Source organism: Mustelus asterias, chromosome 10 (genome assembly GCF_964213995.1).
Source record: "Mustelus asterias chromosome 10, sMusAst1.hap1.1, whole genome shotgun sequence".
NCBI classification, from domain to species: Eukaryota; Metazoa; Chordata; class Chondrichthyes; order Carcharhiniformes; family Triakidae; genus Mustelus; species Mustelus asterias.
The window spans coordinates 71,916,530-71,941,052 of record NC_135810.1 but is presented as its reverse complement, the minus strand read 5'-3'; the positions used below and the strand labels follow the sequence as shown (position 1 = coordinate 71,941,052).

The 24,523-nt window shown below is 42.0% G+C and overlaps 1 protein-coding gene across 4 annotated transcripts in view; it reads right to left on the bottom strand.

Moving 5' to 3' along the window:
- Positions 1 to 24,523, bottom strand: part of tenm4 (teneurin transmembrane protein 4) — a 395,445-nt gene that overhangs the window by 105,725 nt on the left and 265,197 nt on the right. For all 4 annotated transcript variants that reach the window (XM_078222800.1, XM_078222801.1, XM_078222802.1 and 1 more), the window contains 2 exons: positions 15,650 to 15,850; positions 8,432 to 8,617 (listed from right to left, as the gene is read on the bottom strand). In XM_078222800.1, coding sequence (XP_078078926.1) covers positions 8,432 to 8,617; positions 15,650 to 15,850 — 387 coding nt within the window. The remainder of the gene's footprint in view (positions 1 to 8,431; positions 8,618 to 15,649; positions 15,851 to 24,523) is intronic.

Sequence of the window (24,523 nt, the reverse complement as noted above, 5' to 3'; positions counted from 1 at the left end):
GGGACAGTGTTGTCGAGGGGAGAACTGAGATGCAGGCAGTTGGACTGGACGGGATTGAGGTTCATAAGGAGGAGCTGTTAGCAATTCTGGAAAGCGTAAAAATAGATAAGTTCCCTGGGCCGGATGGGATTTATCCTAGGATTCTCTGGGAGGCTAGGGAGGAGATTGCCTCCCTAGCCTCCCAGAGAATAAGGATGGAGGGATGGATTAGTAAATTTGCGGATGACATTAAAGTCGGTGGAGTTGTAGACAGTGCGGAGGGAAGTGGCAGGTTACAGAGGGACATAGATATGGTAAGCTATGAGAGGTGGCAAATGGAGTTTAATGCGGAAAAGTGTGAGGTGATTCACTTTGGAAGGAGTAACAGGAATACAGAGTACTGGGCTAATGGTAAGATACTTGGTAGTTCGGATGAACAGAGGGGTCTGGGTGTCCATGTGCATAGATCTCTGAAAGTTGGCACCCAGGTTGATAGGGTTGTTAAGAAGGCGTACGGAGTGTTAGCTTTTATTGGTAGAGGGATTGAGTTGCGGAGCCATGAGGTCATGCTGCAATTGTACAAAACTCTGGTGCGACCGCACTTGGAGTATTGCGTACAGTTCTGGTCGCCACATTATAGGAAAGATGTGTATCATTGGAAAGGGTGCAGAGGAGATTTACCAGGATGTTGCCTGGTATAGTGGGAAGATCGTATGAGGAAAGGCTGAGGGACTTGAGGTTGTTTTCGTTAGAGAGAAGGTTAAGAGGTGACTTAATAGTGGGATACAAGATGATCAGAGGATTAGATAGGGTGGAAAGTGAGAGCCTTTTTCCTCAGATGGTGATGGCTAACACGAGGGGACATAGCTTTAAATTGAGGGGTGAGAGATATAGGACAGATGTTAGAGGTAGGTTCTTTACTCAGAGAGTAGTAAGGGCGTGGAATGCCCTGCCTGCAGCAGTAGTGGACTCGTCAACATTAAGAGCATGGTCATTGGATAAACATATGGATGATATTGGAATAGTGTAGATTAGAGGGGCTTTAGATTGGTTTCACTGGTCGGCGCAACATCGAGGGCCGAAGGGCCTGTACTGCACTGTAATGTTCTATGTTCTAGGACTATAGGGGATAGATTGGGAGAAAGGGACTGACTGGAATGCTCATCGGAGAGCCAGCATAGATTTGGTGGCCTGAATGGCCTTCTTCTGTACCGTAATGACACTGCAGATCTATGACTATAATTTGAAGTGGAATTGTGATTCGTGTCGCATGTAGATAATCAGAATAACATCCTGCAAATATCCATATTATACATGGCTCTCTATAAGACTTTAAATATTAAACTTGCTTTCCCAACTTACTTTTTTATCTCCCTATCTATTCAGAAAATGAAATTCTTCTTTACTTTGAAATCACCAAGCTTGTGAGATCAATCTCTGACGATGAAATTGAAACAGCAAGCATTAGTTCAGTTTCAGACAGGAGTTTCAAAACTGTGCGGAATTGTGAGCTCTGTCTCCTTCAAGGCAACAATGCCGAGGCTTTGGCTGGTCTCACTGACTGCTTGTGCCAAGTAGTAAGGAATGGCAGCGATCCCAAAGTGCCCTCTGCCTCAGAAAACACTTTTAGTGGTGAGTGCCAGACAGGCCCAGGATATTTGTGTGCCAACTTGGTGCAGACAGAGGCAGGCAAGTGTAACTCAGTGACAGATGTCGTGCGGGACAAACCAGGAGGATGTGCAGCTGAGCTGGGAATGTGAGTGTCGGCTTCTAACTTTACCATGTTTTAGCTCCTTTTGTACTTGCTCCTTACTCCAGGCTGGCAACTGCTTCACTGGCACTGACAATGAAACCAAAAGAGGTGGCAGGATTGGAGGGGGTGGGGGCAGGAGGGGATAGGGGATGATGGTGAAAGAGCGGCTCATTACTGTGTGTAGGGGTGGGGGAGAGGGGCTTCACTGAGTCTGATGTCACTGGCGAATGTGGAGAGCTTGGCTGAAAACTACCATCCAGAAAACAAAATGTTCACTTTTTGTAAAGTATTTTAAGAACACAGGTTTTTAATGTTAATCCATGATTTGTGAACTTTAATAATGATGCCCTGAAGGTTATAATGCTGTTTAGGCTTTGTTGAGATACCTTGGGTGACATTCATTTTCATGTGTTAAAATGGGATGACATTGGAAAACAGTTTGGAATGAAAGCCATGCTGGAGATGATTACTCACACTGGCGATGGAAGTCTGTGGAGAGATTAATAGACAAGGTCGAAGATATTGAAGTTGATTTAAAGGAACATTGGAAGTCAGTGACTGTTGGTATCTTAGGGATGAGACTGAGGAATTCATAATGGCAAATTAGGAAATAAAAGAGGCTTTGGACAGTATTTTGTATCTGTTATGGAAGAAGACAGAAAAACATCCCACTAATAAGAAGAGAAAATCAAGTGGCAAAAGGGATAGAGAAACTTAAAGCAAACTCGAGAAAAAGTACTCGGAAACTATTGAGACTAAAGGCTGATGAGTCCCCTGAACCTGATGCCTGCATCCTAGGGTCTTAAAACAAATGTTTACAGAGCTAGTGGATGTAATAGTTACATTCATCCAAAATTTCTCACATTTTGGAAAGGCCCATGCGGATTAGAAAACTGCAAACATAACACTTCTATTCCAGAAAGGTGGGAGTGAGAAAGCAGGAAAATACCGGCCAATTAACCTAACAGCTGTCATTGGAAAGATGCGAGAATCCATTCTTGAGGCAACAGAAGCAGGACATTGTGAAAATCAAGCATGGTTTGAGAAAGGGAAATCATGTTTGACAAATTTATTCGAGTTCTTTGAGAATGTAACAATCAGGGTGGATAAAGGAGAACCAATAGCTATAGTGTATTGGAACTTCCAAAAGGCATTTAATAAGGTGCCACATAAAAGATTACTACACAAGAGTTCATGCTGCTGGGGTAATATATTGGCTTAGATAGAGGATTGGTTAATAAGCAGGAAACAGAGACCTGCATTTTCAGGATGGCGAGTACGAGTTACCCATCATCCTGAGAGTTGGTGAGGAGTACAATCCCGCTGAATCTTACAGGTCCTCTGCCATATCACGCTGTAAAAGCGGTGATTGGCAGCAGGTGACATTTTTGTCCACATTTGGACAGTAGGCCCTCCTTGGAGATTAGTCAGCCAATCAGATTGGCTGATAGCTCTCCAGGCTATCCAGACACAGCGCAGCAATGACCGGAAGAAGTACTGCAGTGCCGTGCCGGAGATTAAGTCCTGGGACCACAGTGCTGATAAATACCAGGGCTCCTGGGGCAGGAAGTTAGAAGATTTCCTGGGGGTGTCAGGTGGTGAGTGGCAATTGCATTGCTAGGGTGTAGGCCGGGAGGAGAGGCAGGGCTGGGAGGACTGGAACTCCCTGGTCTCTGAGAGAAGGATGTCCCCAGTCTGATGAGGCCTTCTAATTCCTGCATTTTCCCCTTCCAGCCTGAGATCAAAGGTGGAAACCTTTTCAGTTTCCCCACCCTCGGTCATCCGGTACCTGCCAGCCTAAAGGTTAAGGTGGGGATGGTACAGGCCCTTAAGTGGCCATCAAGTGGGCTTACCGGCCTTCATAGGAGCAAGGATGGGCTTCCTGTCCAGGAGCTGTATACCCCACCATAAAATCATGTCTAAGTTGGGGCAGACATGATCCCAGTGGGAAACCTTTTCATGCTATTTTCTGCTCCCTCAGAAACTGCTGGGCGGGGAGTGTAAAACTCTGGACAGAGTGGGAATAGATGGGTGATTTTCAAATTGGCAAACTCTAAACTTGTGGAATGCCACAGGAATAACTGCTGGGATTTCAATCGCTGAAGGGAACAAATGTATTGTGGTCAAATTTGCTGAGGCTTTAAAAATAAGTAGGAAAGCATTCTTCAAGGAGGGTAAACTGAGTCTGTAAAGAGACATTGATAGGCTAAGTGAGTGGGAAAAACACAGGCAGTCGGAGCATAATGGGGGAAATGAGGTTCTCCACTTTGCGAGGAAGAATAGAAATGCAGACTATTATTTAAATGGAGAAAGTGTCTGCAGAATGCTTTGATGGAGAGGGACCCACATATCCTCATACATAAATCACAAAAGTTTGGTACGCGAGCACAGCAAGCAATTAGGAATATAAATGAAATATTTGCCTTTATTGCAAGAGGGATAGGGCATAAAAATAGGGAAGTCTTGATACAACTGTACAGGGCATTGATGAGACGACACATGCGAGTACTGTGTATAGTTTAAATGATCTTATTTAAGAAGGAATATACTTGCATTGGAGGCAGTTCACAAAGCATTCAGTTTTTAAGTTTAAGTTTAGTTATTAGTGTCACAAGTAGGCTTATATTAACACTGCAATGTGTGGAAATCCCCCAGTCCCACACTCCGGCGCCTGGTCAGGTTCACTGAGGGAGAATTTAGCATGGCCAATGCACCTAACCAGCATATCTTTCGGACTGTGGGAGGAAACTCATGCACACACGGGGAGAACATGCAGACTCCGCACAGACACTGACCCAAGCTGGGAACCGAACCCAGGTCCCTGGTCCTGTGAGACAGCAGTGCTAACCACTGTGCCACCATGCCACCCATGCACTAGGTTGGTTTCTCCAATGACTCAGGGGCTGTCCCATGAGGAAAGCTTGAGCAGGTTTGGTCTGTACGTATTGAAGTTCAGAAGAATGAGAGGTGATCTTATTGGAACATACAGGATTCTGAGGAGGCTTGACAGGGTGGATACTGAATGTTTCCCCTTGAGGGTGAAGCTATACTGAGGGAGTGCATTTTCAAAAAAGGGATCTCCTATTTAAGATGGAGATGAGGGAGAATATTTTCTTTCAGAGAATCATTCATCATTAGAATCCTCTTCCCACAGAACAGTGAGGACTGGGTCATTGAACATATTTAAGAATTAGACAGATTTTTGATCTATGAGAAAGTCAAGGGGTTGGCAGGAAAGTGGACAATTCGATCGGCCATGATCTTATTGAATAGTGGAGGAGGTTTGAAGGGCTAAATAGCTTATGCCTGCTTCTATTTCTAACGTTCTTACATCACAATGATTTAAAATACAGAATGAAGCAATATATTTATCCAATGAAAAATAAATTCAGTGTCAGAAGAACCAACATTTCACATGTGGATAAGGTTTTTAAAGTACTGCATATCCCACCTGAATTTGAAGTTACTATTCCAAGTGTCCGGAAAGATTCCATCACTCGAGTGGAGAAATATTCAAAAAGCCTAATGAAAAATTAGCCTTTAGGTCAAGGACATTGGAATTCAAAGGGGAGGAAGTTTGGCTTCAGCTGTGTAGGGGTTTGATCACACTCCATCTTGTGTCGTGTGTTCCGTTTTTGGCAGCACACCTCACAAAAAATATTCTGGACTTGGAGTAGGTACAGCAAAGTTCACCGGAATTATACCAGTGCTTAAAGGTTTAATTATGAAGATGGAGTGCATAAATTGACTCATATTGCTTTGTGTTGACAAGGTTTAAGGATGTTTTTTGAATTTGGTAAGTATTGTAGATTTTGTTCCCTTGGCACCAGAATCACTGATTATTTAATAATGTGTTTAATTTTCAACAAAGGTGTAACTTGAATAGAAAACACCCAGAAATCTGGGGTTGTATTTTATGGCTGCAAATTGGGTGGTACACCCCCTCCACCCCTCACCTTCATGTGTATGTATATTTTGAGGTGCTGATACCAGGTTGGCAATCTAACGTCATCATGCCAGTTTCCAATATTACAGAAGGCAAGTGGGCAAGGAAATCAGAAATCCATTGGCTATTTTGAAATAATCAATTAACAAACAATTGAGCTTGTTAATGACCCCATTGTACAAAACTTTTCATTGTCCACTCCATTTTTTCAAACATCGGACAGGAGTGCTTTACAACTAGTATGAGAGGGTGGCCAAGTGCAGGAGAGAAGGCCTGCCAATTGGACCATGGCTGGATGTAGCTGCAGAGTATGCTGCTGAAAGTAGCAGCCTTTGTATTTATTTATTTATCATTTATTAGTCACAAGTAAGGCTTACATTAACACTGCAATGAAGTTACTGTGAAATTCCCCTAGTCGCCACACTCTGGCGCCTGTTCGGGTCAATGCATATAACCAGCACGTCTTTCAGACTGTGTGAGGAAACCGGAGCACCTGGAGGAAACCCACGGAGACACGGGGAGAACGTGTAAACTCCACATGACAGTGACCCAAGCCGGGAATCGAACCCGAGTCCCTGGCACCGTGAAGCAGCAATGCTAACCACTGTGCCGCCCGTGTGTGATTTCTGACTTCCTTTATTCACTCCTTTGAGCTGCCGTGAGAAATAAGCAGAGATTGAGAGGGCAGAGAGCCTTTACCAACTTTCTGTTCATGGCATCATCCCTGTCCGACTTGGTGCCCCAGCTTCGATGCTTGATTGCACTCGGAGCAACCCTCCACACTGCTAAGTGTCTGCCTGTCCCCGGGAGACTGCCAATTGACTGTCCAATGTTTGATTGGCCATGCTGAGACAGGGGGGGAGAGGGGCAGGGAACAAGCAGACCACTCACTTTCTGTTCCACCTTTCTTACCCCACTGAAAACTGTATCATCATGTCCCTTCTTTTGAACTCCATTTTGCCTGAATATCTAATTCTTTAATCCATAATTTATTTTCTTAAGAGATTTTATCATATCAGTAACATATCTTATTATTGAAAGAACATTTTATCTATAGATTGAAACAAGATAATGTACAAATGATCAATACTAAAAATAAATAATCTACTTCTCTGAAAATCTCTACCCATAAACAGTTAAGCAACAAGATGTTCTTGAATGGTGCTGTGAAGTAAAAACAGCTTGTCTCGCATTAATCTTCATAGATTTATGTTTTCAGATTTACACATCACCATTTGTTTTCATTTTACATTTCATTTACACAGGACCAACATTTTATGTTGCTTTAGAAGAGGAGTGCATGCAAATGCTTTAGAAATGTGACACAGTTATGCCCATTTGTAAAGCAAGTCACATCTTGGCAGAGACGGAACATCAAGAGATAAAGTAAACATCCATGCAAGGACTAAAACACAAAAAGAAAGTAGCAACACTGTTAACCAGTTAGAGGATGGCAATGAGAGTAATTATTATTTCATTATTTTATTTTTGCCCAGAAATATTACTTACCTCGGGTAGAGTCTGGTAGAGTCTACTTTACATTAAAATACAATTGATTTAGGACCAAGGCAATCACTATTCAGGAGAAGCGATGTGTTTCTCCTTGAAAGGTTCCCAGGTTCATCTTTTCTTATGCTCTATGACTCAGTTGTGATAAATTTCCTATTCACATAGGAATTGTGAAGCATCTCAACAATAACATCAACAAAATTAGAAGTCATGGATTTTTTCCACTAGAACAGAGAAGATCAAAAGATGGCCCCAAAAGCATCTCCAAGGAACATAATGTAAACTCCAATAGATTATCTCACTGAAGCTTGTATTATATCAGGAGACTATTACTTACTGTAACTGGAAGATAATAGGTAAAATAAATGACAGGTTGTTGAGACTTTTCATGGCAGCAAACTGTTACTAATGAAACATAACTGTGCAGCAGTAACTTGGGACAGATGGTGCACATGTGGGATAAAGTGACATTTCACATCATGAAAATAACTTCATTGCAATCTTTCTTTAATGGACGACACACTGCTAATCTTCATTAGAGTGCTATTTGTTAAAGCTGCAAAGTCTCATATGTTCATATGCTGCACATGTACCTAACATAACACAGGTTTTCAACACCACAAATGTTTGACAGGTATTTTTGAAGCTAAGATCCTGTAATGAAATTCAACGGAGGTGCATGTTTGCTCTCGACATTCCTAGATCCTACAGACTAGAGATAGTTACTGATAGCATGGAATTAGATTAGTGCAGTGTTTAAATAGAACAGACACTGTCATGTCAGTAAAACTAGCTTCAAAATTGCCTCCAAAAGCAATTTATCAATAAAATTGACTAAATATTAATTTTAAATAATCTATTCTGATCTAAATTGATCTAAAATACAGTGATTTTGAATTAATATAGGGGGAATTATTACTTCTATTGACATTTTAAGCCTTCCTTATAGCTGTACTGGTCAATGCCTCACAATTCATAGTGAATCTGCTTATTACAATTAAATCATAGTCTTTTTACAAATATGATTTTGAAGTACAGGGTGATAGAAGGGGCTTCCTATACTGCAAGCCACAAAATGCACTCAACAATGAAATGGCCAAAGTGTTCCCATCTCTTTTGCTCAAAAGGACACTCACTCATTCACAAATGAAAATTCACAACAGAAGTTTAAAATCCCATTAAAAAACCTCTCATGCTAGACTAAATAGCGCAAATAGATTAAACATGCTTTTCTTAAATCCTACCGATCGTGCAGTGCTCTCCATTCCATCCAGGGCTGCATTCACACTTGCCATCCTTACAAGTCCCATGCTCACTGCAGCGTGGGTGACACGCTCGCTGATCACAGATGCTCCCCATCCAGCCTTCGTCACAGCGACAGGTGCCTCCAATGCAAACTCCATGGCCGCTACAGTCTACTGCACAAATCTCTGTGGGAGGCACAGGCAAATCCTTGTATTATTGTCAAAGATGCAACAGTTCAGTGCCTAGGTCAAGCAGGAATAAAAGAATTTTTTACACTCTTAGTAGTTAATTCCTTTCAACAATAAGGATTTAATAAGACGATTATAATAAAATAAGGATTACAGAGGCCATCCTCAAATGGTCCACCTATTTCTCTTACTAGCTCATGATAACTATTATTTCTTCATTGTTGTTTCGTGATGAAAAAGGATAGCTGAGATTCTACAGGAAATGTATGAAATATCACATTTAATTAAAAACGTGTCAGTGGTAGCTTGAAACAAGATAGATGGGAAGAAAGTTAAGAGTGAATGAAAACATTATTTTATAAACACGCTACTCAGAGGAATGGTCTTAGAAACTGTTGGTTGTTCAATATTGCTGTGTATAATAAAGAGACAGTCAACTTTTAAAAAATCCTTAAAGATCTTCAGCTTTTCTACTTTGAGCTTTTTTAAGATTCAGAAGATAATAATAGTGACAAACTAAACATTTTTTTCACTTCAAGACATTTCAAATATCTCAACATGTTTGCATGCTTTTAAATTCAGATCCCAGTGTAACAGGACTTTCTTACCCTTATTTGCATTTACTTAGGTTTTAGCGAAGCTATTGCACTGAGATATTCATCACATGTTCATAAATCGTAGAATGCATGAAATCCCTCTGTTATTTTTAATGAAGCATCAACCCGCTAAACCTGCAGGTTAGCGTCCTCATTAGAAATACAAACAGAGGATTTTTACAGGACATTTTACTGTCTGCGTTTTTAACAATGGTGTTGATCTGTTTATTTGAGGTAGGCCAACACTTCAGTAAAATACAGACAGTTTTATCAGATATTCTTATTGACCAAAACTGAAGGAGCAGATCCTATTCGCGATTCAATACTTGAAATAATACAATCTAAAGATTGCACTGGTTGCAATTTCACAATAGATCTCATTCCTAAATAAAAATGCTCTTCAAATGCTCTGTAAAATGACAATGTGTCGCTTGCACCTTCCATGTAGCCATCCTGAAATAAAAGCTATTCAGATGAAACAGATCAAATATGGTTGATCTTAAGTGGTCAAATTTTAATTACAGAATCACTTGGTTTTAAGCTTCAGTTACATCCGCACCTAGGATTTAAAAAATATTTAATTACAGAGTTGCTACTGTTATGGTTCAGATGAATGAAGTTGAATTAAATAGTCGTTTGATACAATAGAACTTGAGAATTGCTGAGAAAAGGCATTTTCTCGAAGCTCGCCAGACTGACAAAAATAATAATAGTTTCAATAAAAAACTTTAGAAAACTTTCTAAATTATTCAAGTAAAATCTCAGCAGGCACATTCACATAAATTGGATTTTCAAATAGTTTCCTGCAAGCCCCTTGTTTATAGAAAATATAATTTAAGTTACAATCTAAAAGATTTACATTAATTATTGAGGTAATAAGTTAATTTTCAAAACAGGATAGGCAGAGATCCAGACAAAGAATAGTAAAGATTAACATGCTGCTGGACTTGACAGAGGGATTCAGAATTTTTCCAGTTTTAATTATTTGATACAAAGGAACACACAAGTGGTCACTTTCAAAAACAGGACATGGAACTCAAAAACAGGATGCACATCAACCCCACATATTCACTTCTTCTTGTAGCTCTTTGCTAAAGCTACTCTAAATATAAGTTCAGCCAAATGGTGAGTTCCAAGTTATCGATGTTAAATGTTTTGCAGTCTATTAAGCAGTGAAAAAGGAGATCTCATTGATCACAAAATAGATTTAAAAACGGGGATGTTTACTAAGTTTCTGTTTATAGCTTTCTCAGCTGAAGAAAGACAATCTTCCATATTTAATTTTCATTCTTTCTCTTGCCTTCAAACTGCTGTATCCCTGAACACTTTAGGGGATTAACTTTCTTATTTTCAATTCAAAATATAAATATTGCTATGGAAACCATGCGACATTGTGTTTTAGTATCCTTGAGTTATTACAGCAAGGTCACCAAATCTTACGAATGCACAACAAAAAGTTCAAGAGGAATGAAATGAAACACAAACAGAATTCTAACAAGTCTCCAAAGTATTAAAAGAAGTTTGGTTTTCAATTTTGAAATGACTGAGTGTATAAAAATGAGCAGTGTTTGAGAAAGCTTATTTACGGCAATAGGTTTGGTGTACTGATGCATTGTGTTAACAGCCTATATCCACAAGTCCCTGACCACTGATTTCTCCACCCTAATCTAATTATTTTGAGAAGAATTTGTGGCAGGCCAAGGCCTTGCCAGCAGGGAGGGATGAAAATCTATTGTGCAGGTCAACTAGTGCCTGTCCAAAGCATAACAATTGGCTGCACAATAGTCATGCAAAGTAAGAGTAGAAATCCTGCTTTCCTTCCAAACTGTGAAATGGTGGATCCTGAAAAGGGGGCAAACAATTTAAAAATTAAAATTGCAGTGGCGGTGCAGGGGTGGGGTGGTGGTGAATTACGGAGATACCTTTCCAATTAGTACCCAATGCAAAGCACAATGCAATGGAAGCAAATATTATGAACTTGGGCAGGGTGACCAATCTATCCAATTTACAATCCATGTGTTTTTCTATCCATTAATTTTGATGCAAATACTGAGTTACTACCGCAGTGATTTCATATCCCGAGTTCATATCACCTTTTGGGGAGGGGGTGCATTGACACCTTGGGCAGAATTTTCCCGTCCTGCCCGCCACTGGAATTGTAGTGGGCAGGGGCGGACCATGCAAAGGTCCGTTGACCTTGGGTGGGATTTTCCAGTCTTGGGGCGAGTGTGTCTGGAAAATCCCACCCCATAGATTTTGCATGTGTCCAAAGTGGTTTTGCTTCACCCTTGCACCTTAGCAGCATAAATCAGATGTCAGATCTGACCTGACTCCAAAGTGAGGTTAAATTCATTCCTCCAAAGAATCTTACCCTGCTTCATGCTGGAGTCAGGTTAGACCACAGATGGAATTCTCTCAAAAGTGTCATAATGGAGAAAATAGGAGTGATCCACGCTGGTCTCTCGGGCGTGCTCCACATCGCAACCCTCTCAAACTCAGTCACTTTTTTGGAGAGTTACCCACACTTCATCGACGACATGTTTCTCCACCCTCACCCCATGGGTTGCTGACATCGGAGCCCTTTCGATGGGTCTCCCATCATGACCCCCTGACAAGCCCCCCCCCTCCATCATGAGCCCTGACATTATCCACCCCTGCATGACCCACTGTCATAACCCCCACCCAGGACCCATCACCTTGGTGATGTACAACTGGCACTTCCAGGTATCTAACTGGCTCTGCCAAGGTACCTGGTGGGCACTGCCAGGGTGCCTGGAGGGCACTGCCAGGGTGCCAGGTGGGCACTCCTTGGTCATGCCCCCAGCTTCCTGGGGCTATCCATGGCATCTGAGCCCCTTGGCTTGGCCAGCTCACCAGATCTCCGCTAGGGGAGTCCAGTAGTGATTCTCCCCAGCATAATCTCCCGCCAGAGAAGTGGGAGCATTCTGGGAGGGGGGACGATCGCGTGCCAAACCCGCCAATGAGATTGAAATCCAGTCAATCTCATGCAAATCAGCTTCACGATCTTTCTGGGTGTGATCCAGTTCACAGCATTGGAAAGGGGTCGGGTGCAAAACCCATTTTAGGCCCGCACGCTATTCTCCGAGATCAGCGCGATCTACGCCAGGCGTGGTGAGGTTAGAGAATCGATCCCCCTGTGACTCTAGATTCTGGTTGTATTACATAATCAGGAGATACAGTGCAAGTGGATAAGCCTGAGCTAAACTAAGTGGAAGGGTGTTATTGTTTTGTCTGAGTAACATGCCAAACCATTTTCTAAGAAGTTGAAATTAAGTGTTGAGAAGCAGCAGGAGAAGTCTCATTGAAAGATCTGCAAGGGTAAGGGCTGAAAAATGTTAAAATAATGGAAAAATACTGAACCCGACATTAGGAAAAGTGGGCACAGAGATATACCACTAAGTCATTTAGGCTGTAAAATTCGATGCCATACCAGGTGCCACTACCATTCATTGGTATCATTGCTAGATGCTAAAACAAAATTTGCCCTTAGTGTCCTGAGATGCGTAGGTTAGAGGGATTAGTGGGTCGATATGGGGGTAGGGCCTGGGTGGGATTGTGGTCAGTGCTGACCCGATGGGCTGAATGGCCTCTTTCTGTACTGTAGGGTTTCTATGATTACCTCTGACCCTGCCACAGTTTTATCAGCAGCATAGGGGGTTACCGGTGGGACAGTCGAAGCCGGCCTCTTCCCACCGCACACGGGATTTTACCCACAGGCTGGTGCATGGGAATGGCAGAGGTGCCCCCTTTTCAGTCTCTTGTACCTATCAGAGCCCCTGAAAGGGTTAACAATCACACAAGTTTAAAAATCAAAATCACATAAGCTGCAAGTTGTATCTCTGTCACACTGGGAAAGGTATGAGAAAACTACAGGTCTTGATAAAAGCTGACCTAGATAAGAGTCGAGGACCATTCAATTGAATGACATAGAATCATAGAATCCCAACAGCGCTGAAAGAGGCCATTCGGCACATTAAGCCTGCGCTGACAACAATCCCACCCAGGCCCTATCCCCGTAATCCCCCGTAGTTACCCTGCTAATCTTCCTGACACTAAGGGGCAATTTAACATAGCCAATCAACCTAACCCTCATATCTTTGGACTGTTGGAGGAAACTGGAGCACCTGGAGTTAACCCACGCAGACAAAGGGAGAATGTGCAAACTCCATACAAACAGTGACCCAAGGCCAGAATTGAACCTGGTGTCCCTGCCGCTGTGAGGCAGCAGTGCTAACCACTTTGCCACCGTGCAGCTGCAGCGCATATATGTCCATTAGAGCAAGGGACAGTGGAGATGGGAGATATGGGAGGTTTATATACCATTAGTCAGACATATAGCTATCATTGCTAGATGATATTATAATTAGAAAGACGTGTACAAGTCATAATTGGGCAACATACCCTTATGTATTCATGATGTAAACCTGATCGATAGTTGTGAGTGGATATAGATATGCCATGTTTGCCAATGTAAATCTTTGATTGGTATATGCTAATTTCTTGTAACTGGATCATAACAATAAATGACTGTTTAATTCCTGGATCGGGGCTCCCCCTGATGAGCCACTAGTTGGAGCACTGGGACAGGCCTGTATTATAGTTTGTAATAAACTTGTCTGAAACTTTAAGAGTTTTCACCTGGTTTTCTTGAGAGTGAGAGAGTGAAGTGCACTATAACTGAATAGCTGTATTTTCCTCCCTAACAGGCCCTACCTCCACAGTTTTCCTCTCCCCACCTGCCTGCCCACCACAGCTCAATGTTCCCCTTGGCAGGGCCAGGCCCGCAGGCCCTGATGAGACCACAGACTTAACATCAAGTCCAGTTCTATTGCAGCTTGCTTCCTTTGGGGATTCGCTGCAGTCCCAGCAGTGGTCACTGCTCCAGGTGGTGCTGCTGGATTGACAGACAGCTCTTGGAGATGGGACTTCCTCCTGCAATGGGGGTGGAAGTCTCACTTCAAGCCAATTGACTGCCCAAAGGCCATTAAAGTGTTGTGGGGTGAGGTGGCCATGTGTGAGTGAGCACGGCCTGACATTTATGCAGGAGGGTGGGGATCTTACCCCCAGCGTAAAAATCAGCCCATGGTTTATCGACATGCAATTAAACCATATAATATTCCTTGCATTTATTTGAACTTTGTTTCACAAAAGTGCAACATAAGGGCCAATTGAGATACAAAGGCTGAGGAACCATTGACTCACTGCTGGTCATTTTAACCTAACCTGCTTCGGCCAGCAGTAAACTAACAGGAGCGGCCACCCATTTTACATTGTGTTCAATTTTACTCTTCACTGGAGCTGATTAACAATAAAATTTGATAGGCTATGAATCAGGCTACCTGTTAGATTCTATCAGCTGGCTGGGTTCAGATAAAATTACCCTGGATCTGTTTTATTGATTGAGTGGAAAATCAGGAGGTAAAGGCCTACAATTTCCTGATCAGCACTCTGAGCATGAGTTACTCATGAGAATACCATGAGTTATTTGTGGGCGGCATGGTGGCACAGTGGTTAGCACTGCTGCCTCACAGCACCAGGGACCGGGGTTCGATTCCCGACTTGGGTTGCTATCTGTGTGGAGTTTGCACGTTCTCCCTGTGTCTGCATGGGTTTCCTCCGGGTGATCTGGTTTCCTCCCACCGTCTGAAAGACGTGCTGGTTAGGTGCATTTACCTGAACAGGCGCCGGAGTGTGGCGACTCGGGGAATTTCACAGTAACTTCATTGCAGTGTTAATGTAAGCCTTACTTGTGACACTAATAAATAAACTTTACTTTTACTTTACTCCTTGCTGGGCGTTGCAGATTCAGAATTCAGCCCTATGGTATACTGTAAGAAAGGGAAAATTAATGAGATGTTAAAATTGTATCTAAACATTTAGGAGCCAGGGATGCACTTACTACTTAAATGTTACATATATAGGAAGAAGACAAATATATTGAATGAAGGTTAAGATATGGTACAGCTGACGTTCTGTGAGGAATTGTTTGAACACACAATTATTTACCTGTAGGTCTTGTGCTTAAATAATAACGATAGAAAGAAAAACATGTAAGATACATTTGTAGGAAGTATGGAATGAAGGAAATAAGAAGCAGCTCTCTCTTATGGGATGTGACAGCAAGAAATTAAATGGTTATTATATCTCATTTGCTTTCCAAAAAAAAAGCTTGAACAATTAGAAACAGTTTTGAACTTGACGTCAATACTTCCAAATTTTGACGACCAATTCCTCTTTAAATGAGTGAAAACTTGAGTGTCAGGTGCGGTGGTGACACTGTGCTGCAGACATCACCAAGGTATGAGTAACATGTTACAGGCGTCAGACCCTGCTTGATTTTATCGCAACAAAGCTGTGGAAAATTGGCCAATTGTGCCCCCAATAAGAAAGTTGTAATAATTGAGTGTATTACCCATAGAACAATCATGGCCTGTCCAGGAAAGATCACAGTTACAGGTCTTTGAATCTGGTAGGAATGTCCCATGCCCTGAACATTGGTCTGCACAAGCTGTTCTTGGAGTCTCACAGTTGGGTCCACCCCAGCCAGTGGAACAGTGGCATTCTCCATGAACACATATTCCTCGTCCAGAACATGTCGAGTCTAAGCAGTCCACTGAAAAATAGTAAAGCACCAACCAGTTTAAGAATCCGAAGCCTATCATATTCAAACTTTTATTTCAGACCATAACAATTAAATAATACATACACAAAAGTCTTGTCTTACTGCCACAGAAAACCACTCAAGGTCACAAATGCATCAGTTATTACTACAGTTTGATTGAAAAAGTATTTACATGCTCCGCAGTCTCAGCCGTAGGGACACTCTGAGGTCAGAAGACAGTCTGCCCCCAGCACTGTGTTCAGTATGAGTGGCTTATATGAGCTGCATTAGATCTGAAAGCTTTCAGGTTCTGCATAGCATCAAGTGCCTTGAGGAAATTGCACTTTACAGAAAAAAAGGCACAAAGTAAACTAGCAAGAAATACCAAACTGAATGTGGATGAATTCGTAAGAAACACAAAAATACAAAGCAGATTGTAAAATCCTTACGAAGTACGTAAAAGGAAGAGAAAATCAAAGGTAGACATCGGGCAGAACTCTACGACCTCACCCGCCACAGAATTGGAGCGGGGGAAGATCCAACAACGGAAATCTCCGTTGACCTCAGGAGGGAATTTCCAGTCTCGCCCGAGCGAGGCCGTAAAATCCCGCTTATGGGGTCCGAGGTGGTTGAAACAAGAGAATTTATAGTGGGGAATAAGGAAATGGCAGAGATATTTTATGAAGATAGTATAAGACACTAAGATGTAACAATTAATGTGGAATCAAGGCTCAAATGACAGTGAGAAATTTGAAGTAACTAATGTTAAAAACAACTAGAGAAATTAATCGGATTAAAAGCCAACAAATTCGCTGACTTGTATCCTAGGGTTCTAAAAGAAGTGGCTACAGACATGGTGGTCATTCCTGCCAGCTGGATCTCCCAGTCCCACTGACAATGAACCCCCTCCGTGTGTTTCCCAGTCGCTAGGGCTGCATACAACAGGAAACCCCATTGATACCGGCCAATGGCAGGCCATCTCTGATGCTGCGAAACGCACTGTGGGAGTCACCGAAAATCCCTCCCAGTGTAAATATTCAATGACCTTGCCTCCATCTGTCTCTCAGGGGAAAAAGTGTTCCACAGACTCATGGACCTCAGAGAAAAATATTCTCACCTCCATCTTAAAGCGGAGACCCGTTATTTTTAAACTGTGTCTCCTAATTCTAGTCTCTCTCACAAAGGGAACCATTCTTTCAGCATTCACCTGTCAAATCCCCTCAGGATCATAAAATCATAAAGTGCAGAAGAGGCCCTTTTGCCCATCGAGTCTGCACTGACACGCGAGAAACACCTGACCTCCCACCTTACTCCCATTTACCAGCAATTGGCCCATAGCGTTATGATGTGCCAAGTGCTCATCCAAGTCTTTTTTAAAGGATGTGAGGCAGCCCATCTCTACCACCCTCCCAGGCCGTGCATTCCAGACTGTCACCACCCCCTGGGTAAAAAGGTTTTGCCTCACATCCCCTCTAAACCACCTGCCCCTCACCTTGAACCAATGTCCCCTTGTGACTGACCCTTCAACTAAAGGGAACAGGTGCTCTTTATCCATTCTGTCCATGTCCCTCATAATCTTGTATACCTCAATCAGGTTGCCCCTCAGTTTTCTCTGCTCCAGTGAAAATAAATCAAGCCTATCCAACCTCTCTTCATAACTTAAGTGTTCCATCCCAGGATGCATTCTTCATGAGTTCATAAGATATAGGAGCAGAATTAGGCTATTCGGTCCATCGAGTCCACTGTGCCATTCGATCATGGCTGCTATGCTCTCATCCCCATTTTCCTGCCTTCTCCCCATAACCTTTCAACCCATTACCAATTAAAAATCTGTCTAACTCCTCCTTAAATTTGCTCACTGTTCCCGCATCCACCACACTTTGGGGTAGCGAATTTCACAGATTCACAACCCTTTGGCAGAAGTAGTTTCTCCTCAACTCTGTTTTAAATTTGCTACCCTTTATCCTAAGACTATGACCCCTCGTCCTGGAATGCCCCACCAGTGGAAGCATCCACTCCACATCTATTTTATCCATACCTTTTATCATCTTGATTACCTCAATTTAATCTCCCCTCATTCTTCTAAATTCCAGAGAGAAAAGGCCTAAACTGTTCAATCTCTCTTCATAAGACAAACCCCTCATGTCTGGAATCAATATAGTGAACCTCCTCTGAACTACCTCCAATGCCACTACATCATTCCTCAAATACAGGGACCAAAACTGTGCACAATACTCCAGGTGCGGCCTCACCAATGCCTTGTACAGTTGCAACAATACTTCCTTACCTTTATATTCTATTCCTTTAGCTATAAATGTCAACATTCCACTCGCTTTCTTTATTATTTGCTATACCTGCATGCTAGTTTTCTGTGACTCATGAATGAGGAGACCAAGATCCCTCTGCACCGGAGCACCCCAAGTCTCTCCCCATTTAGATAATAAGTCGCCTTCCTATTTTTGTGACCAAAATGCATGATCTCACACTTATCCACGTTAAACTCCATCTGCCACATTTTGATCCACTCTCCTAACCTATCTATATCCATTTGTAATGTTTTTATTTCCTCATTGCAACTTACTATCCCACCTATTTTTGTGTCATCTGCAAATTTGGCTGTCGCGCCTTCTATCCCTGTATCCAAGTCATTAATATAGGTTGTAAATAGCTGGGGCCCAAGGATGAATGAACACCGCTCGACAATTACCAGGCAAGAGGGTCTCTTCCTGTTGGGGAACACTTCAGCGGTCACGGGCATTCGGCCTCGGATCTTCGGGTAAGCGTTCTCCAAGGCGGCCTTCACGACATACGACAACGCAGTCGCTGAGCAGAGACTGATAGCCAAGTTCTGCACACATGAGGACGGCCTCAACTGGGATCTTGGGTTCATGTCACACTATCTGTAATCCCCACGACTTGCCTGGGCTTGCAAAATCTCACTAACTGTCCTGTCTGGAGACAATACACATCTCTTTAACCTGTTCTTAATCCTCTCTCCACTCACATTGTCTGTACCTCTAAGACTTGATTACCTGTAAAGACTCGCATTCCAACCATTATTTTGTAAATTGAGTTTGTGTCTTTATATGCCCTGTTTGTGAACAGAACTCCCACTCACCTGACGAAGGGGCAGCGTTCCAAAAGCTAGTGGCTTGTGCTACCAAATAAACCTGTTGGACTTAACCTGGTGTTGTGAGACTTCTTACTGTGTTTACCCCCAGTCCAATGCCGGCATTCTGTCCATCAGCCAGTCACCTATCCAAACTAATAAATTACCCCTAATTCCATGTGATCTAACCTTGTGAATTAACCTTTTGTGTGACACCTTATCAAACACACAAATTCTGGTGAATCTCCTCTGTACCCCCTCTAGTGCAACCACATCCTTCCTATAATCTTAGATTTTAAACATTTCAATAAGATTGCTTCTCATTCTTCTAAACTCCAATGCATACGGGCCCAACCTGTTCAACCTTTCCTTATAGGAAAACCCCCTCATCCTGGGAATCAGTTGAGCAAACCATCCCTGAATAGTTTCTACTGCAAATATGTTCTGCCTTAAATAAGAAGGCCAAAACTGTACACAGTAATCTAGATGTGGTCTCACCAATACCTTACACCACTGAACCCAAACATCTCGACTATCATATTCTATTCCCCTTGCAATAAATGCAAACATTTCACTTCCTTCCTGACCATTGCTGTACCTGGATACTAACTTCTCATGATTCATGTACCAAGACACCAAGATCCCTCTGAACCACCAAATTCTGCTATCGCTCACCATTTACACATGCAGCTTTTCTATTCTTCCTGCCAGAATGGACAAATTCACATTTTCTCACATTATACTCCATCTGCCATTTTTTCCCCACTCACTTAGCCTGTCCATATTCTTCTGTACACTCTTACCCTCCTCTTGACCACCTACTCTCCTTTCTGTCCTGGTGTAATTGGCAAATTTAGCTACCAAACATTAGGTCCCTTCATCCACGTCATTTGTACAGATTATAAATAGTTGCGGCCTCAGTACTGATCCCTGTAGCAGTCTACTAGTTGCAGCTTACCAACACAAAAGACCCATTTATCCCTACTCTCTGCTTCCTGTTGGTAACCAATCATTTATCCATACTAATATGTTACCCCTTACACCATACGCAAACTTGTTAACAATCTTTGATGTGGCACCTTATCAAATGCCTTTTCGAAATCCAAGTATATCCTATCTAAAGGTCCTCCTTTAGCCACCTTGCTTATTACTTCCTCAAAGAGCTCTATTAGTCAAACATACTTTCCCTTTCACAAAACTATGTCGACTCTGCCTGATCCCACTTTGGTTTACAAAGTATCTTGCAATAACCTCCTCAATAATGGATGCTATCAATTTCCCAATGACAGATGTTAGGCTTTCTGTTGTTTGCTATTTTCAAATCCTGTAGGTCCACATGTTTTCCCAGTACCTTTCCCATGCTGATGGTAATTGTTTCAAGTTCCTCACCCACTTTGCCTCTTGATTTTCAATTATCTTTGGGAAGTTTTGTTTAAGTCTTCCACAGTGAAGACAGACACAAAATAACAGTTCAATGGTTCTGCCATTTCCTTGTTTTCCATTGTTAGGTCCCAGATTCACTCGCTAGAGGGCCAACATTCACTTTTGTTACTCTTTCCTTTTTGAACATTTGCAGAATTTGATAAGGCATCACATAAAGCTTGTTACATATGAAAGGTCTCTTGGGGTTGGGATTATGTATTAACACAGACAGGATATTGGTTAAATGACAGAAAATGGAGAGTAAGAATAAACTGGCCAGTTTTCAGGTTGTTAGGCTATTACACGTGGGTGTCACAAAGATCAGTGCTCGGGCCTCAGCCAGATACAATAAATAATGATGACATGGATGCATCTCCAATTGTTGCTTGCCAAATTTGATTTCCAGAATCAATATAAATGGTAGAATTTTGCTGTGAAGATCAAACAAATCTTTGAAACTGTCTAACGGGATACGTTGAAGTAATATCTAAGTTTGCTGGTAATACAATGCTATGTGAGAAAGTATGCTGTGAGGTGCATGCAGAGATGGTGCAAAGGGACACAGATAGGTTAAGCGAGGTGGAAAGTAGTTAACAGATGGAACTACAATGGGAATAAATGCAAAGTTATTCACCTTGATAGGAAGAATAGAAAAAACTGTTTATTTTTGAAATTGTGAAAAACTATTATTGTTGGTGTTCAGAGGGGTTTGGGTGTCCTTGTATTTTAAACACAGAAAGTTAACAAGTATGTACGTTAAATAATTAGGAAGAGAATTAGTGTGTTGGCTTTTATAACAATATAGATACAAGAGTAAGGATGTCTTGCTGCAATTGTATAAGGCTTTGGTCAGAGTCCTGGGCCTTAATTTTTCAGATGGTCAGGTCTCGCTTCTTGCCATCTGGAGTGTTTCACCACCTCTGAGTGCCCGCAGCCAATTTACTCTCCAAAAAGCATTAAGAGGCTGCAGGCAGGACTTCGACCCCTCACTCAAGAGGAAGTCCTGCCATAGAGAGTGGCTGCCAATCTGATTGGTTAGCAGTTCTCCAGTCTCTGCAGTGATATCACTGCTGTGAACAGAATAAGAAATGGAGGTGGAGGCTTGAGCCTAAGTCCAGGAATCAGAGGCCAACCTAAATTCAATGGGTCCCAGGGTAGGGAAGGCAAAGGTTGGACCGCAAAGGGGCCAACGGAGGGGAGAGCTGGGGTAGGGAGGGTGGTCCGGATGCCACTGGAGCATAAGGGGGTCACCCTGCTTCAGAAGGTGGCTTCTGATGGAGACGCCGACTCTCTCTACCGCACCCCCTCTCCCCCCCGGCCCTCCACATTTCCCGTCCGAGATGTAACTTTCTGGTTTCTTGGTCTTCCCCCACAGAGGTTCAGTTTTCCTGCCCGCCTAAAATTGAGGCTGGGCAGGCAACGACCCTCATGTGGCAATTAATTGACATAGTATGGACATCATGCAGCAAGAGTCCTGACTTGTGTTGATCACTTTGTGTGAAAACTAATTTCTTAACCTGTGTCCAAAGAGTGATTCTCACTCATTTGAATTTCTGTCTCCCTACCCTACTCACAGGACTGAGCTTCAAACAGCACATTCAAAATCTTCTGTGCTTCGACATGATCACTTCTCAATCACCTCCTTCGAGCTTTCTAAGGTCACGCAGTTAGTCAGATTTTAGGATTTTTCAATTGGAAAACATATTTCAACACTGCCTTCCCCTCATTACTCCAACTCCTGCAACCTTCCATCCCCATAGTAAATATCAGATTACACGAGGTTGGATAGATTTATTTCTGTGAACATTTCTAACAATTTGATCAAAAATGCCTTTTTAAACTAATATACAAATTACAATAGAACCATCTAGTCTGATTGCCCTTTGTTATCTGCCCAAAGGAAACTTGAAGGTATGAAGCTAGACTGTAAGGTCTTAGAATAAATATACATTCTTCAAATGCAATCATTTTTTGGATCTGCAGAGCAAACTGCTGACATTGAAATCGAAATTGTTGAACGGCGGGCAGCATGGTGGCACTGCTGCCTCACAGCGCCAGGGACTCGGGTTCAATTCCCAGCTTGGGTCACTGTCTGTGTGGAGTCTGCACATTCTCCCTGTTTCTGCGTGGGCTTCCTCCAGGTTCTCTGGTTTCCTCCCACACTCCAAAGATGTGCAGGCCAGTTGGATTGGCCATGCTAAATTCTCCCTCAGTGTACCCGAATAAGCGCCAGAGTGTGGCAACTAGAGGATTTTCGCAGTAACTTCATTGCAGTGTTAATGTAAGCCTACTTGTGACATCAATAAATTTAAAAAAAGGAAGGCACTTAAGATATATAAAAGCTCTGACTAGGCTGCTTAACTACCCACAACTCATCTAACTAAGATAAATTAAATGCATGAGTCATTTCAACCCCATCATTTTAAAGTAAGAGATTTGTATGTTTCTGGTCTCCATGTTACAAAAGGCAATAGAAGCACTGGAGAAGGTGGATACACCCATAACTCGGAGGTTATACCTCTCAGAAAAGATTGAACATTTTCTTTGACAAACTGAAAATAATTTTTTTTGCACAATGGAATAATTTGACTTGTATTAGAAGTAATAATTTTGTTTGCACAATAATTCTTGATCTTCAAAATCATGAAGGGTCTTGGCAGTCGATAGAAACTGTTCAGTTTGGCACAGGGGTCAAGAGCCAGAGGACACCCGTTAAAGTGACTAGCTGAAGAACCATGAAAAGTTTCTTTAAGCAGTGAGTGGTTAGGATCTGATGTGCACTGAGAGAGAGAGGGTGGTGGAGCCAGGTTCAAGTAAGGCTTTCAAAATGGAATTGGATAAGCACGTGAAGATAAAAGAAATGTTTAGATTATGGGGGAAGGGCGGGCAGTGATACTAAATGAATTATCCTTGTGGAGCACCAATGCAGAACTCAATGGGACACATGACCTCCTCCTGTGCCATATCCATTCTATGATTCTGACAGAATACTTGATGACAGCTTTTGATTTCCCCTCCTCCCTTGAACAAGTCATAAAAGCTACATCATGAATATGTGGCAGTAGTTATCGTACTGGACTAAACAGCCTGAAATTCTGAAGGTGCAATTCTTTTGGACAAATAACCTTAAAATAACCATGTCTTTATCATGCTGATTTTAATTTATTCGGTTTTATTATTTCCTCCTGTCCCTGTGAGATAACTGGAAGATTTTCAGCAATAAAGATGCAACATAATTGTGGATGGTCGTTGTTGATTGATGTACTTCTGATCAGTTCTTACAGGTTATCATGCACATCGTTAATGGATCTTAGCCATATCTAGAATACTTCCAGTCTAGAATGTCCAGGGCTGTTGGAATGTTATAACATGTCAGCAAATCTGGGAATAAATATATTATTCTATATGTAATGGAAAGTGACACTGATGCTTTTAGTGGTTGTAAACTTAGCCATCCACAGTCAAAGTTACACTGGTCGTACAGAGCCCTCGAGGCAAGTATGGGAGACTGTAGTGGAGCTTTGTGAAATTATTCCTTATATTCAAAATTAGAGTCACCAATAGATACACAACAATACCAGAAGCATTTAAAATAAAGTGCTCAAACTGGAGGCAATGAGGACTCATTACATTGTAGGAATCACAAAAACATTCTGGATGATGCATAGGAAAAAACAAAAGAAGTCCTGGGAAAAGTGACAAGTTTGCCTTTTATGTAAGAAGGTTAAAATGGTCAACAGCTTGCGCTGTGTGCCCTAGATTTATTATCGGTGGGTGCCTGGAATCAACAATTGAAGTTATAAAACAAATCCATATCTCACAGCAGGCATCAAGGCTGAGATAGTCCAGAGAAAATGTTGTAAAGACTAAGATATTGAACAGATTCTCCAGGGTACACGGAACAAACTGCCATCAGAGTTTTCTTCTTTATGTATTCTGTGGATAAGGATTATAAAATATTTTAAGTGATGGATAGGTATACTGGATCCGGGGAGTGCTGAAGCATTTTATTCTGGGGAGATTACACCTCATAATTATTGTATTGAAACCTTAATATTCTGTACAAAGTTTGACAGCACAAAGTATTGAACAGTCTAACAATTGTGTAGGCTATAGCTACACATAGCATTTGACGTTATGGGGCCTACTTATTA